Here is a 16,664-nt window from a genome sequence, read left to right as displayed (position 1 = left end):
ATTTTAATTCTGCACTGACTTCAGAGCTGGGTGGCAGAAGAGTGGTAGCAGCTGGATACAATCCCAGTGTTCTGCTAGAAACAGTTCAGAAATAAGACTAGAAATACTATACCAAGCCATTGTCTGCACTGCTGCCTTCAGATCTGGGTGGCCAGAGTAGCTGTGTCCAGACTCAGGGGTTTTTTCGAAAAAAGTAGCCTTTTTTCGAAAAAACTTCACCTGTGTCTAGACTGCAGCCGCGTTCTTTCAAAATTAAATCGAAAGAATGCGGCTTTTCTTTCGACGGCGGTAAACCTAATTCCACGAGGAAGAACGCCTTTTTTCAAAAGTGCTCTTTCGAAAAAAGGCGTTCTTGAAAGCAAACAGGGCTTTTTAGAAAGAGAACATCCAGACTCACTTGCTGCTTTCTTTTGAAAAAGCGTCTTGCTTTTTCGAAAGTTCCGTGTGCAGTCTAGACGCTCTCTTTCGAAAGAGGCTTTTTCGAAAGATACTTTCGAAAGAGGCTTGCAGTCTAGACATAGTGTGTTGGTTGCGTACTGAGGGCCTAGCTGTGTAGGCAGCAGCGCAGAAAGAAGAATGGTAATTCCACAGCAGGTTACAAACCACAGTTACTAGTTTTGCACTTTCGTTTTTGAGTTCCTTCAGAACTCGAGAGTGAATATTAGCTAGTTTTTGTTACTATTTACTTATGGGTGTCAAGTGATTTTAAAACTCATGATTGATCCCACTGTAAAATAATAATAGAAAATTATTTATTTAAACATTTTTGGATGTGTTCTACATTTTCAAATATTTTTATTTTAATTACAAAACAGAATACGAAGTGACTGTTGGTTGCTTGTCACTGAAAATGAAAAAAAGAACCAAGTTTAATAAATGGCTAAAAAAGTCATATTATTATAAAAAGTGTATGAAGTACATACACGTTACATTTAGAGAGAGAGAAGATCAGGGGAATCAGCCTCTGATCAGTTTCAGCAGCAGCTGACTTGGGTACACCTGGGACAGAGCAGCTGGGGTGCTGCCGGGTTGGCCTCGCAGCGCCAAGGGTTGGCGCTACCAGACCAACCCGGCAGTGCCCCAGCTGCTCTGTCCCAGGCATCTGGATTCAGCTGCTGTTGAAACTGACCAGAGGCTGACTCCAGGAAGCCCGGGGCAGAGCAACTCTGCCTCGGGCTTCCTGGAGTCAGCCGCTGATCAGTTTCAGCAGCGGCTGACTTGGGGACACCTGGGGCAGAGCAGCTGGGGTGCTGCCAGGTTGGTCCAGTAGCTCCAAGGAGCGGCACTGCGGGACCAACCCGGCAGCACCCCAGCTGCTCTGCCCCAGGCGTCCCCAAGAGCAGCTGGGGTTCTGCCGGATTGGTCTCGTTGCACCAAGGGACGGCGCTACCGGACCAACCCGGCAGCACTCCAGCTGCTTTGCTGCAGGTGTCCCGATTCAGCCGCTGCTGAAACTGACCAGCAGCAGCTGAATCAGGGACACCTGGGGCAGAGCCGGACTATTGGAAGGGGGGGCTATGAGGAGTCTGGGGTGGCATCCCCCTCCCACTCCAGACCCCTCATCGCCCCCCTTCCGATAGTCCGGCAAATCTGATAATCCGGCACCCCCTGGGTCCTAAAGGTGCCGGATTATCGGAAGTTTACTGTATAACCTTTGTAAAAAGAAAAAAGTTGACTGCAATTGTTACCTAATATTTCTCTGTACAAAGTGAGCTGTTTGTTTTTGTAATTGTTAATATTATATTTATAGTAAGCTGTTGGTGCTGATCTGTAAAAGTATGCTTATTTCTAAAGGCATTTATTCTCAGTAGTGTTTTGTTGAACAAGGAATCTGATTTATTTCATTGGCACTAATAAGGCCCCTCTTCAGGTAAGGGTGATGTAATGTGGTTCTAAAATATATATATATAAATGGACATCGCTGAAGTATACAGGAATGGTGCTTACCCAGTAAATAACATATTAAATCTTTGGTATAGTGTAGGCTGTACTTCCTAACCTCAGCTACAATTCTAGAAGAAACTTAAAAAACAACTAATAGTTTTGCAGCACCTTAGAGACTAACAAAAAATGTAGATGGTATCGTGAACTTTCATGAGCACAACCCACTTTTTCAGGTGAACTAACTTTTTTTTAGTTACAGACTAACACAGCTACCTCCTGAAACTTTTGAACAATTCTAGAAGAGAGCTGAAAGATCATACCACATGCAGTGCCAATATTTAAAGGGAATGAAAAATATTTAGATAACAGTGTCACCTGGTGGCTGTTACATTACGTTACAGAAGCTCAAGTTGTGCATACTGATAACTGTTATTCCTTACACAATCAGTTTGGAAGAAGAGGGTATCTTATGTTTTTTTGCTGTTTTTTTTTCAGAGTCATTTGCTGTCTCAAACAGAGAACTGTGTGATGAAGAGAAAGAGATAGTACATTTCCCAATATGTGAAGGCACATCCCAACCTGAGCCCTCCTGTTCAGCTGTCAGAATAACAGCGAATAAAAACTACAGAAGTAAAGCTAATCAAGAGGGTGCTTTGAAAAAGATGCATGAGGAAGAGCATCACCAGCAAATGTCCATTTTACAACTGCAGCTGATACAAATGAATGAAGTACATGTGGCAAAAATACAACAGATAGAAAGGGAGTGTGAGATGGCTGAAGAGGAACACAGAATAAAAATGGAAGTGCTAAATAAAAAGAAAATGTATTGGGAGAGAAAACTGCAAACCATCACAAAAGAATGGCCTGTATCATCCTTTAACAGACCCTTTCCTAATTCTCCCTAGAATTTATGATGAGCAGAGAAAATCTGATTGAGCACATTCTTACTAAGGTGTATTGGCAAGAGGGTATATTAAAATTAATGTAGTGTGACAGAATGGGTGTTCAGTTAATAGTGAACACATTTTGACTCTGATAACATCTAGGAATACAGATTGGATGGGTCTAATATGGGAACATTCTATAGTTCATGTGTGGGTGAGCTCTGAAAGTAAATTGTCTCTTATTTGAGTTTCGGTTACGGACAATAGTACTTGTGAATTGTGAGCATAACGTTTTTTCCTCTCTCAACTTCCAACTGCCCTTTTTAAATCTAGGAAGTCCATGTAGAACAGACACATACCCAAATTTAGGGTATGTTTAAAACTTTGGCTTTACAACTGTAAATTTTTAATTATTTTGCTTCTTTCTAGCCATTTCCTCCATTTTCTGGTCGAAGGCAGGGGTTGGAGTCGGTCTTTGTTCTCAAACTTCACACGCAGATATTTGACAGGCAGTAACCCAATTGCTGTAAAGACACAGAGAAAATCCCCCCTTTGTGTCTCTATCTTTTTTATTTATTAGTATTATTATTTATTATTTATTTTATTATTCCTCCTCTGCAACAGGTAAGTGAAAATTAAGGAGCTCATGAGGAGACAAGAGGACCATTCTAGTAGGTAATTTGCAGGGAAAGGAAATTAAAACCTCCACCCAGCTGGCGTATTTAAGATGGTGGTTGGGGCCTGACCTGCTAGCTGCTAGGGCCATAACTGTTGGAAAGAGGTAAAGCAGAGGATATTTTCCCAGAAGCAGCTACTTTTGGCTGCCCTCTCTCAGTCCTGTCCTATCACCCAGATATATATGCAGGGATTAGAAGTATGTGATGGAAGCATGAGACTGCAGCTGCTAGAGAAAGAAACTAGCCCCTTAACTGCACAGTATGCGCAGTGACATTCTGTGGATAAAAGCTTTTCTGCTGCTTCAAGTAGCTCTTAAGAAGCAGGTGGCTGGCTATCTAGGCAACAAAAAATTTCTCCCAGCAGCCCACTAATGGATTTGGATCTAGCTCCTAATTAGAAGTGAGATCAATTGTGGATCCTCTTGATCTTTTCTTACCAACTCACCATTGTTCATAGAAGTCAAGACAGATTTTCACTTGGTGCAGGGCTCTAACATAATCGTTCGGCCAACGTCTGTGAATCCTGTCTGCTTGGCTTTGTCCCAAACTTCAGCCCAGAGCAACCCCAACCTCTGTTGTCAACCAGGGATTCCTGTTGTCTTTATTTACTTATATAGAAGCCTTATTTACTAGAGGCCTCAACAGAAATTGGTGCTACACATACACATAATAAAATATTACCCCTGCCCTGAATATTTTAGTCTAAATAAGACAAGGGCTGGGAAATGGGAAATATGAAACCAAGGGTAAAGTATTAAAGTGTACATTTTAGAACAAATGTAGAGGTCCACTTTAAAGGATCTTCCTCTATCTGAAAAGGTGTCCTGGGGGGAGAGGCATTTTAAATAAGTGACAAAGAATGAGCAGAAAATCCCTTATTTTTTTACATTATTCAGTTATAAAATTAAGAGTTGCATTATTTTAAATGTATTTTCCCCACAGATAATGGTTAAGGGGGAAATCCTATATTAGCAATATTTTTCAAATGAAAACAAATTTTGAAAGGCATCGTCCTCTTTCTCAATTGTGTTCCACCTCTTCTCTGGATTTCCTTCCTGCTGTGAGCTTTTGTATTTATTTTTCTCTTGGTTACGTCTCCCTGCTGCTGTTGCATACCTGTAGGCTTTGCTGCTGTCAGTCATAACAAGCTGCCTACAAGATCGTGTTGGAAGTGAAGAGAGTGGTGCTTTTTCAGTGCTGCTTCTCCTGAATGATAGACAAAATCAGCCCGGGCAGAGATGCAGCAGGCACAAATATACAGTAGGTATGAAATCTAAAGAGGGTAATTCTGTTGGGTAGCAAAATCCCATTCTTTAGTGTGGATAGACTCCCTCTTCTGGCAATTTGACTGTAGAAAGGAAACAGTGGGAGCACAAGGTGCTAATTCTCTTGGCCTCCACAATGTTAGAGTGTGGGACAATAATCTGTGACTCAGGATATGGGGAATTAAATAGTAGAAATGGGGTTGAGGACAGCATATCTTTGGTGTGAGGTCTTGAGTTGTAATTTAAGTAGTTGTGTGTATGTATATGTGTGTGTGTGTGTGTGTGTGTGTATATATATAAAAATGAGCTTTCGTGGGCAATATCCATTTCCTCAGATGACCAGAGGAGGAAGTGGGTGTTGCCCACGAAAGCCATAGTCTACACTAGGGAGTTATTTTGAGATAAACCCTCTTATTTTGAAATAACAATACCATTATTTTGAAATAAGAGACTGGTTATTTAAAAATCTGTACTCCTGCTTTACTTGGGGAATAAGCTTATTTTGAGAAAGTTATTTTGGGAGTTATTATTTAGAATTTAGTTATTTTAAAATAATTTCCCAGTGTAGACATGCTCTAAGGCAGTGGTGCGCAACCCGTGGGCGGTCATTGCGCTTCGATCCAGGCAGCCGGGGGCTGGGCCTTGCCATTGGCGGCCGTGTGGCCAGTGGCTGGGCCCAGCAGTTGGCAGCCCCCCCCAGCGCAGCACCTAGATCTGGCCAGCCAGGGGCTGGACCCAGCAGTTGGCGGCCCCTGGGGCACAGGGTCGCAAATCAAAAAAGGTTGTGTATCACTGCTCTAAGGTGCTACAGGACTACTCATTTTCTAAGTTATAGACTAACACGGCTACCCCTCTGTGGTTTAGGGGATAAGGATGCTTTGAGTGGAGATGGTGATGGCTCATTCATGCATGCAAAAAGGTGGGATGGATAAGAATATATATTAGGTACATCTACACAGCAACAATATTTCAAAATAACGAGCGTTCTTTTGAAATAACTTAGTCTGTGTCTACACAGCAGGCAGTTATTTCAAAATAATGTTGAAATACTGTCAAGCTGGAGGACTTTTTACTCCGACTCCTGTAACCCTCATTGTATGAAGAGTCAGGGATGTTGGAGGAAGAGTGCTCTATTTCAGAATAAGTGCTGTGTAGATGCTCCCAATTTCTAAATAAGCTACGCAATTGACGTAGCTCAATTTGCCTAGCTTATTTCAAGTTAAGCTCTGCTGTGTAGAGAAACCCCTAGTGTCTCACTGACAAGGTCTTTCCCATACTGCTGCTTGCTAAAAACCACTCAAAACTATACAGCATAGTAAATAGATAAGATAACAGAAGGTGAGGAAAAGAGACACCATGACAGTTGGGAAGATAACAGGATTGAAAAGAGAATGTAGATTTGAATGGGATGGACCTAGGAGACAATACAGTATGTTCCAAGGAAATAGTGATATCTCCTCATTTCTAACTCTTTATGCTGGTAGCCCTGCTTATGAGAGACATTGTTTTTATTTTTATATTTCAAAGAAATTCATTTAAATTATGCATATTTTCAGATTGGATATACATTCTTATAGCCTTATTCACAGAGAGAAGTTCTTGTATTAGTTATGAAACCAAAACGTACAGCATTTAGTGTGGGCAAGAGGGCCTTTGAATTTAATTACTATTGCAAAAAAATATAGCTGAAAGATTGGAAAGAACCAAGACAAAGAATTTAAGGAAAGGATCGTTAGAGTAAGGGCACGTCTAGACTACATCCCTCCGTCGAAAGAGGGATGTAAATGAGCCCGATCAAAAGTGCAAATGAAGCGTGGATTTAAATATCCCACAGTTCATTTGTATATTTGTGTCTGATCACTGTTTCGAAAAAGGGTATTTTGAAAGTGAAACTGCAGTCTAGACGCGGTTCTTTTGAAAAAAAAAAAAAAAACCTTTTTCAAAAGAACTCATACTCATTTTTTCAAGAGTACGGGTTCTTTCGAAAAAAGTTTTTTTTTCCCCAAAAGAACCACGTCTAGACTGCGGTTTCACTTTCAAAATACCCTTTTTTGAAACAGCAATTAGATGCGAATATGCAAATTAAGCACAATATTTAAATTTGCACTTTCGATTGGGCTCATTTACATACTCTTTCGACAGAGGGATGTAGTCTAGACATAGCCTGAGTGTTATGCCTAGGGACCAAGTATGAGAACCCTAAAATGTCTGGAGACATTGCAATACAGCCACCCACACTTGGATGAGATGGATCCAGCTAGACTTATAGAATGATTATTTCCTGTATTGACTTTACTGAGTACTTTGTCTAGACTAGTTTTAAATGACTTGAGTGATGGGGCTTCCACCACTTAGCTGAGAGATTATTATCTAATAAAATAGACCTTAATACTAGGAATTTTCCCTTGGTACTAAGCTTACATTTTCATTTGGTTGGCTCTGTCCTCTTCAGTCCTAATATATATCCCCTTGGACACTTAAAGATGTTCCTCTCTCTTTTTTTCTGGCTTATATCCTTCATGTGCTTTTGCATTAATTATTTCCTCCATTAGCTGTTTGGCCAAGATTCTTAAGTTTTTTCTTTCTAAACCTTTTCTCATAAGTAAATTCCAGTAGCTCTACACTATTTGTCTCTCTTCTCTGAATTTCCTCCAAATTGTATTAAGGTACTCAGAACTGAACATGATAGGCCAAAATTTTCCCTGGTTTAGCTCTATGGACAATGAATTATACCAGGGAAGCATTTAGCCTAGAGCTACAAGTGCAGTCTGCTTGTTGATACAGAGAGGAACTGTCATTTCCCTGGCTATGACATGATGCATCTGCTTATACTGTCTAATATCACACTGGCTTTTTTTATTACCGTATCAAACTGGAGCTCATCTAATTTGCTATCCACTCACGTTGCTGTTTTCTGTCTTTGGCTTGCATCATCTCAACCAGTGTTCCCTCTAAACTGCAGCTTCACAGGTGATTAATCAACTCTGCCGAGTCAGTCAGCTCCCTGCATGGAGGAGCCGTGAACCTGACTGGGCGGGGCTGATTAATCACCTGTGAAGCTGTGCTGCCACACAGCTTAGAGGGAATACTGATCTCACCCCAAGTTCTGTGAACAGAGTTGACCCTCCGTGCACAGATCTTCTCTTCCCTCGAGAAAAAGTGGGCTCTTACTGCATGGCACAGTCACATACACGCTTTGTTAGACACCATGAGAGGCACTTCGGGGATGGGGCGAAGGAAGTAGGGAAGACCGGGCAAGCTAAGAGAATCATAGAAGAGGGTAGAGGGAAATGTTTCCATTCCAGAGCTACAGAGCTCAAGCAGGAAAAAGTATGGTCCCCTACTATATCTCTTCAGCTGAGTCCTCCCTCAGGACCTCAGCTGGTTCAGAAGCAGTCTGTATGGTTGGTCTTGGCTTTCCGTTGATGCTTGGGGATCCACTGTGTTTGATGTGGGCTCAGTGCCCTTTGCCAACTTTCCCTGCCCATAGGGTGATGCGGGAGGAATTCCCATGGAAGAATTCCCATGGAAAGTTCCTTCTGTAGAGCCCTGTTCATAGGCCTTATCATGCAAGGGGAATAGTCTCTTTTTCCCCTAATATCTCTAGGGCCTGTGATCTTGTTTTTTTTAACCTTCCTGGTGCTTACGGCCAGTTTTTCCTCACCAGCTGTACTGACACAACGTTCATTTGACTACTCCATCAATTTTCTGTTTAAAGAACAGGTTATAACAAGGCAGTTCACTGATTTAGCTATATTAGAGTCACTTTTAAAGTTAACCCTTCATCTTGTTTTAAGAGCCCACTGTATGTCTAGTATTTCTTTTTTCCTGGTATTCTTTAGAGTTCTTACTTTATTTAAGAGCAGGTTAGAAAGACATCTGTCAGGGATGATCTAGACGGTACTGGGTCCTGCCATGAGGGCAGGGGACTAGACTCAATGACCTCTCGAGGTCTCTTCCAGTTCTAGTATTCTATGATTCTATGAACCAGTTTGGGTACACTTAACTCATTCATTTTTATTTTTTCCTTCAACCCTCAATTGTCTCTCTGAGATTCATCCTTGGCCCAAATTTCAGTTCCTACGTGGTGCCCTAAAGTAAAGAGGGAGCTAGCATTTCCTGCTATAAGGGAAACCTCTGTTTGACATAAAGCTGGCATAGCCAGCTCTATCAGCATCTACTCTTTCCTTCCCACTATGTAGGGTATATGTTGGAGAAGGGCCAGGAGTACATAGTACTCTGGCCAATCACTGTCCAGTGGAGTGGTCCTCATATAGCATTGGTCTCCAGCCTTTTTAAGCCCAAGATCACTTTTTGAATTTAAGTCAATCCAGGATCTACCTCAAACTCAAACACCCTCCCCTGACTCCTTCCCTGGGGCCCTGGCCCTGCCCTACCTCTTCTCTGAGGCTCCTCTCTGCTCATTCTGTGGCGATGGGGGACAGGGGTGGGGGAAAGGGGACACTCTAACATCTGAGCATCCCCCTCCTCAGTCTCCCCCACCCTGTACAGCAAGCAGGAGGCCCCCAGGAGGCAGGTCCAAGGCAGAGAGCAGAAGAAGCATAGCAGTGGAGGGAGGGGCAACTAAAATACCAGCACTTGATAGCTTCCTGGCCAAATCAGTCAGGATCACCTGTCAGAGGCTCCAGGATCTACAAGAAGATCCTGATCTACTGGTTGGTGACCATTGCTATAGAGCAGGGCTGCTCAACTTTGGAAGCCCCAGGGGTCACAATGATACTCCTAGCACATGCCTAGGGCTGCAACTTAAGTGTGATTGCATATACATGCAAATATATATGCAAATAGCTTCTTTCACACTGACAGGCATGAATACAAAGATTAAGGCAACACTACACAACACACAGGCTCCATTTAAGTCAGTTCTGCTGATATTAATAAAATGCAATATTTACCCGATTTCCACCGATATGACAGCACTTTTAATGAGTAATGACAGTCCAGGAATGTAACTACTAAAATGCATATCAACAGAAGACAATTATATTGACTACTTTTTTTGTTTTGTCTTCCACCTGCGGGCCGTGTGTTGAGCCCTGCGTAAATCCAAACTACATCGTGGGCTGCAAACAAACAGTCCGCGTGTTGAGTAGCCCTGCTATAGAGGATGGCTGCAGCTGACATAATTTAGATCAGCACTTAGACTGCTCTAAATTAAGCCAGGACCAAAGCAGTTCCTAGCAGCTCTAGGACTAGGGGAACTAAAAGAAAGATTCAGAACCACATTTTTGCTTAAGTTCCATTCCTCCTTTCTTGTTTTTGAATTTTTAGTCTCAGATTTTGAACAATTACTCTTAGAGTCATGTTGATCACTTTTTTGGTATATATTTTTTTCTTGATGAATGTTTTATTTTTGTGCCAAACTGCTAAAGTCGGGTCCTGTGGTTTCATACATGTGGTTAACTTATTCAAGGATGTTTTGTATGTGTCAGGCACAGATAATTTCAATTTGAGTTTTTTCATGCTCTGTGTCCTTACTCCATGGAGTTCCTGCTCTCTGTCCTATTATCAGACTGTTTCACTGTACATGCCTTGCTGTAAATATTTTGGATACCATCCATTTTTTCTTCTTTCTGTCTCCAGTCAGATATTGAGAGGTAATTACAGTACTTTATAATGTGAGTGTTAATGCATTACTAAAATGAATATATTTAGATTAGTAAAACAAACACAATAAACATTGTAACATAATATGAAAAAGGTTAACGTGATTTAAGACATTTTATACAAGGCAGACGGTCAATAATTTTGTAGGATGAAGAAAACTTGTTGCCAACTGTAAAAAACAAACTACCAATTTTATGCCAGTAGAAACATACACAGTTCTCTTTGCTCTTCCAAACTCATAGAATTAATTTGGTGTTTTTGAATCTGGGTGATTTTGCTTTTTATTATTTTTTTAACCATGGAATTGCATAGAATAAGTCAGTTCACTTACATGTAAAGCAAGTACGCAGGGGAATGTAGACTTTATGACCCAATAAAAGAGCAAAAAATTAAAAATACAGGCTGTGACCCCGAATGTTTTATCATTGTAGTGCTTTCTGCCATATCATCATTTTGGTAGCATGGAACAAATTAAGCATTTGCTAGGGCAAAAGAATACAGCAAATAAGAGAAAGATCTCTTTAAAAGCTTTTCAAGCCAAATTACTATCTTACTATTTCAGTGCTAGTGAGACTGGTAGTCAAACCTCAGAAGCTGTGATGTTCTGTTTGTTTCTAATTGGATATTCCTACAGAATTTCAAATACTTAGACACATTTGTGTCTACAGCCTTCTCACAGTCCTCTGCTTCCATCCTTCATTGCCTCTGAGTCTTCTCTCTCTAGTTGCAATGTGGTTTATCTTCTCCATGGTAAACTGAAGTTCTTTCCTCTAGTGCCAGCAGTTTATTTTTCAAGGGAGCTTGTGAATGGGTCACATCCCCCACACAATATGTCCTCACAATATGGTCTTTCCTAACAAACATATTCCCAAAGTTTGTCTTTGTTTATATTTTTTATTTTAATTTGTATAAAATAGGCATTGACCATACCAAACAAAGCCCTGGATCAGGAATACAAATAGTTGCAAAGAGTTCATCACAGATAGTTTTCTTAGCTTCTTCTCAAACTGACTTAATTTTGTGGTTTCTCCTTGCAGGACTTCCTGTATCTCCTCCTAGCTTTCCTAGAGCCATCGAGCGATTCCTGAGCTGATTATAAAGATACCCATCTACTCTGGCTCTCAATGTAAATCAGCTGGATTGCTCTGCACCTACACACATGGTCCTACAACATGAGACATTCTCGGATGTTGAAGGCTCCCCTTTCTTCACCCTCCTTCAAATAGCTTCCCTTTGACAAGATGGACTACATAGCCCTTATACCCAGCCTCTGATCAACTTTTGTTTGGGGTTCTAGGCACCAACCCTGTTCTGATAGTAACAGCAACAGTTAGGCTGCCAAAAGTGCTAGACCTTTCCACTTATCCCAAATTATACAGAATGGAAATTCTGTATGTTTGATGTTTGTATGCCCCAGAATGCATGTTGTGTGCCAAAGTGATGTGAGATTTCTCTCTTGTAGTTGGAGTCCAACAGACAGGCTGCCTAACACGCTGGGCACAACAATCAAGGAAAGAGAATGAGAACAAGGGCCTATAAGACAGTTATGGGAGATAATTTGTAGTGTTGATGGGGGGCATGCAGATAGGGTCACACAGGATGATGAAACTAATAAAAAGCAAACAGTATCTTTGTCCAGACTTCCGACTGATCTTGAAGAAACTTTTAAAATAGCTTCCCTGCTGAGAGCAGGCTGGAAGAAAACTTGAGAATTCTTTCCCTCAGAAAAATCAGAACGAAAGTAGGCTAGCTTTTAAATAGTGATTATTTGTTTAGCTACATTATACATCCGTTTTCTTAGTTGTGTGTTTTGTTTGTTGTGCATTATAGACATACTACAGAGTGGTTGTATTGCTCAGTTCCTAGCTCTCGGGGTAACAATTCACATTTAACCATGCTTGTCATGAGGGGAGGACAGAAGTGGGTTCACACTGCATATAATTTGTTGCTCCTCATTCCCATCTTTGAACCCTTTGAGAGACCTAGAGCCCGAAAGTTGATGTTAAATGCCAGGTTATAATAATCTATTATTTGTTCAGCATCAGCAAGATAGTAGATACAGTGATGGAATATAAAACCACCAAGATCCTGTTATTCTCTGTGAGGTCTTGAATTAAAAAACGGAAGTAATCATTCAAATATCCCAAAGTAATAATCTCTGAACTTGATGAGCTCCTCTGTTTGTTAATTTTTGTCTACCAAAGACACTTGATCTGAGAAGTTTGAACGATTATATCAGTGAAAAATCCTAAATGTTTGCTAAAGATCTTTTGCATACTACCACATCCTTATATGCCACCCATTATGTTACAAATGGCATGGGGGGAGGGGGGGGTTGATAGATTTGGTGTTTTACACAGAACTGAATTTCCCCTGTGAGGGAAGTCATCATCTGTGCTTCCCTGATGGAAAGTAGTGTTGACCTAGCTAAAATATGCTGTGGGAAACCAGGACATCCAATCCAGTTATTGCCCCATTTTAGTTTTCCCCTCCAGACATATTTGAGACATTTGTTTTGGTTCTTAGACCTTCTAGTCTTACTTGGCAAGGAGTCTAAGGTTTTCCGTTATTATTAATTATTATTATTTTGTTATTTTGACTGATGGTTTTGAGACAACTCTTACTCTATTTGTTTTTAACACTCTTCATCATGAAATGATATTGATCTGACTCCATGCACTATGTGGAGGAGATGAGATTCCTTTCAGCTACCAGATCAATGGTGGTGGGTAATCCCTTGTAAGCCTGGAGGCCTATTGTCCTACAGGGGTCATTAAATATGTACTTGAGTTTGTTCATCTCACTGATAAAGTGCATGGTTTGAGGCATTATGAATAAGCTACTAGCGCCTATATCTCTACTACTGTCTCTATTACTGTCTCATTCTTTCTTAGTACTCTGTTTTTTTACTTCACTTTCAGACTGAGTGAAAGACAACTGAATATTGCTTGCCTGTCAGTTACACCAAAGTAGCCCCCCTGAAGCCAGTTAGTTTGTGTGGAAAATAGCTAAGAACTGAATTTGTCTCACTGCTGTTAATTATTTTCTACTACATTTCCAGAGGTTTCTGGGCACTAAACAATTATGTTTATTATAAAGCAGTTTGAATGAAACTTTTCTAAACCTCTACACCTATTACAATACAAAGTATACAGACTGCACTCAAGTAATAACAATAGCAATTACTAAAGATTCCATTAGAGTGAGAAGTACAATTTTAGGTCACTTATATTAATCCTATCATTTATCCAATACCTAGTATACACCATGCTTTCATTCCCGTTATTGTGTTGGCAACTGTCATTGAAGTAGACATACTCTAACAAGTGTCAGTGTTTCAGGACGAAATAAGGAGAGATCTGGTCTTTTCTTCCTATTTTAGTTCCTGATTGCAGCATTATTTTAGATCCCTACTGAAAAACAGCCAGTTCAACCCACAAATGCAAGATATTCAGGTTTCAGTTCCTGCAGAACCAGAATACATCAGCCTAATTAACTCTTTTATTTTTGTTTGCTTTTTGCCCTTCTAATAATAATGCCAGTGGGTTGGTTTGTGACAGAGCAGTATCCAGCTTCACTTGCAGAGTTATAGGTGCTGAGCTTTCATGGACTTCGGTTGGTGGGGTGTGTGCGCTCAATTCTTTTGAAAAGCCGCCATTTCAAAACTGTGATTAAGATTTTCAAAAGTAATATGAGGGTATGTCTACACTGCCTCCTTGCAGGAGGAATAACGATAGTTCGAATTAGGAGCCGCGGGCAGGTAGTTCGAACTACGGGCATTTAAAAATGGCGCCTGCCCGGGAACATGCAAATGAAGCCCGGGATATTTAAATCCCGGGTTTCATTTGCAAGTTAGAATGCCTACATTAGCCACCCTAGTTGAAACTAGGGTGGCAGTGTAGACATACCCTGAGAGATTTATGCTCTCAGTTGCCATTCAGTTTTAATGCAAGTTGGGGCCCTACTACTCTTAGGCACCGTTGGAAAATTCCACACAACATGGACCAAAAATAATCCATCATGTTCAATGATTTTTGTTTGTAATTTTTATTTAATTTCTTTTTGTGATATTTGATGTGTCCTGTGACAAACCAATGAGAATCACTTAATAATAATCTGTTAGGTGCCATATGTTTTTATGGAACTATTTTTACAATACTGTGTATGCACATGAAGAAAAGCAAGAATGCATTGGGGTGAACATTTTGATCTGTTGCTGTTGCTGTCAACACTCGTAGTACTATAGAGCTACAGTAGGTTGGCTCCTTTTTAAGAAGGGTTACCTTATCCCAAAGAAATCAGCTTTTCCTTTCACGTGGCAATGACTCAGGGTGTTATTGAAGGTTATTGATAGTGAGCAGTTCTTTCTGCTTTCAGTTTGTTTTATCCTGCAGAGACTTACCTTATTTCACACCCATGTTTCACCAGCTGTGGAATTTCTTTGGTCCTAGGGATAGCTGTGCTCTTTTAAAATCAAATGGTGCACTTTTGACTGTGCTGGAGGTACTAGAGAACAATGCAGTGATGACTTGCAAAGTACTGCCAGCCCAAGAGCCTGTGAATCCCAAGAAAAAACTTGAATCTAGGTGCCTCACTCTTTAGTGCTTCTTGTGCAACTGGTCAAACCATCAGGTAGCCATTTTTAATTTACACTGGGTGGTATTTATTATATAATATTAACATCTGTTATATTTTAACAGTGTATAAATTACATTGTACAGTGTTTGTGCTTCTATATTGGTGAGTGTCTAATACAAAATTAGCATTTAAGTACTGGCCTATTTGTAATAAAAATATCTGAAAATGTGTAAATTCTTTCTGATACTATGATTTTAACAGAGTATTAGATGATATCTCTTGTGGTCTTTGTCTTTTATTGAAGATGCAATGATTTAAAAAAAACTACACTGTAACCTATATATTATTTATTGGACCAAAACCTTTTTTGGCCCAAAGTTTTTCATTGGGCCAGTCAGAATTTCGTAATACAGATGCTTCTGTTGTCTTATCTATTTGTAAAATATAGGGTTAGTATTTTAGTACCTCAAACACCACCAAAGCTATTTCTTCCCCTCACAGAATTAGTGTATGTAGGAAATTTTGAAAGCAATTTTTAAAACTTGTTACGCATATATTTTTAATTGCCATAACCGGGGAACTTGTACTTTATTTTTTTTTGCAAATGTGAGAAACCGAATTTTTTTATTATCTTTATTCTGTAGCTAGTTTTCATGGCAAAATTCATTGTTTTTTTCCATAGAAAAAGTTTTTAAAGGGGACAAAAACTTATTTTTCAGTAGGGCTCTAAAATGTATACTTTGTAATGGTTCAGGATATAAGAAATGTATAAGAAGTAACACGAGGAAGCAATTCAATAACTGTCATCAGCTTTGGAGATACATATACTGTATGTCTGAAACTCAGCATTTGTAAGGGTAACTAGCTGTACATTTTAGTGCCTTGTTTATTGTACAATATGTAATCATAAATTACTGAACATAAATAACTAAATTTCTGACAAACTGTACCTACTTATTGTTAATAGGAAAATATATTCACAGAAAGGTCTCAATAAATCATCAACTATTAAGTATTAATTTGGTTCATTTTCAGACCACTTTTTATATTTGTATTCAAATAATGTAAATTTCTTTGGTGCATAACTGTTGTTCTTCCTAATGTTTAGTGTTTGAGAAAAGTGACATGCTGACGTTCCTGTCAGCCAGAGTCCACAGAATCTGTGATGCACAGGCAGAAAGAGTGAAAATATCCCCAATGCTCCCTTCTCCCAGCCTCAACATGTGCCTTAACCTTTATTTAGAAAGGCTACCTCGAGGGTGAAGAGGTTAATTCAAACTCAGTGCAGATTTATAATGAACATTAAATTAATGTGCATGTATGCTTATCCCATTCAAGAGTTATAACTAGAGATGTAAAATCCCAGTTAACTGACTTTGCAGGCTGGGGGCACCCTGCACTGGGGCAGGCTGCCAGCTCCCAACCCCCATGCAAGGGTTGGAGCTGCCACCAGCTCCCAGTCCGCACGGGAGCAGCCCTTGTCCATGGTGTGCGGCTTCCCATGGACAGAGGCTGCTCTGGACCTGCCATTGACAGAGGCTGCTCCAGACAAGAGCAGCTCTTGTTCACAGTGGGCCCCCTGTAGGGCTGGAGCAGCCTCCTGCCCGTGGCAGGTGGGGAGCTGCACCAACCCCTATCGGTTACCGGTTAACCCAGGGTTTCTCAAACTTTGTGATACCACGACCCCCTAAAATGCTAAATGAATGTGTGTGACCCCATCCCCCACCCTCACTGCCCTGGGTCGCTTC

General features: G+C 40.4%; 1 protein-coding gene and 1 long non-coding RNA gene across 6 annotated transcripts in view; one reads left to right on the top strand and one right to left on the bottom strand.

The window, feature by feature from the left end:
- Positions 1–15,929, top strand: part of MSANTD3 (Myb/SANT DNA binding domain containing 3) — a 32,812-nt gene extending 16,883 nt beyond the window's left edge. For 3 of the 5 annotated variants that reach the window (XM_075921555.1, XM_075921553.1, XM_075921554.1), the window contains exon 3: positions 2,380–6,576. In XM_075921555.1, the coding sequence (XP_075777670.1) occupies positions 2,380–2,789 (410 nt within the window). In that variant the 3' untranslated portion in view covers positions 2,790–6,576. Of the gene's footprint in view, positions 1–2,379; positions 6,577–11,375 lie in introns of those variants that run through there. The other 2 variants (XR_012901822.1, XR_012901821.1) reach the window with 2 other exon arrangements.
- LOC112544114 (uncharacterized) overlaps positions 1–16,664 on the bottom strand; it is a 42,582-nt gene that overhangs the window by 19,961 nt on the left and 5,957 nt on the right. The gene's annotated exons all lie outside the window — the stretch shown is intronic.

The sequence above is a fragment of the Pelodiscus sinensis genome, chromosome 2 (genome assembly GCF_049634645.1).
Source record: "Pelodiscus sinensis isolate JC-2024 chromosome 2, ASM4963464v1, whole genome shotgun sequence".
In the NCBI taxonomy this organism is placed as follows: Eukaryota; Metazoa; Chordata; order Testudines; family Trionychidae; genus Pelodiscus; species Pelodiscus sinensis.
This window is presented reverse-complemented; position numbering and strand designations above follow the sequence as displayed.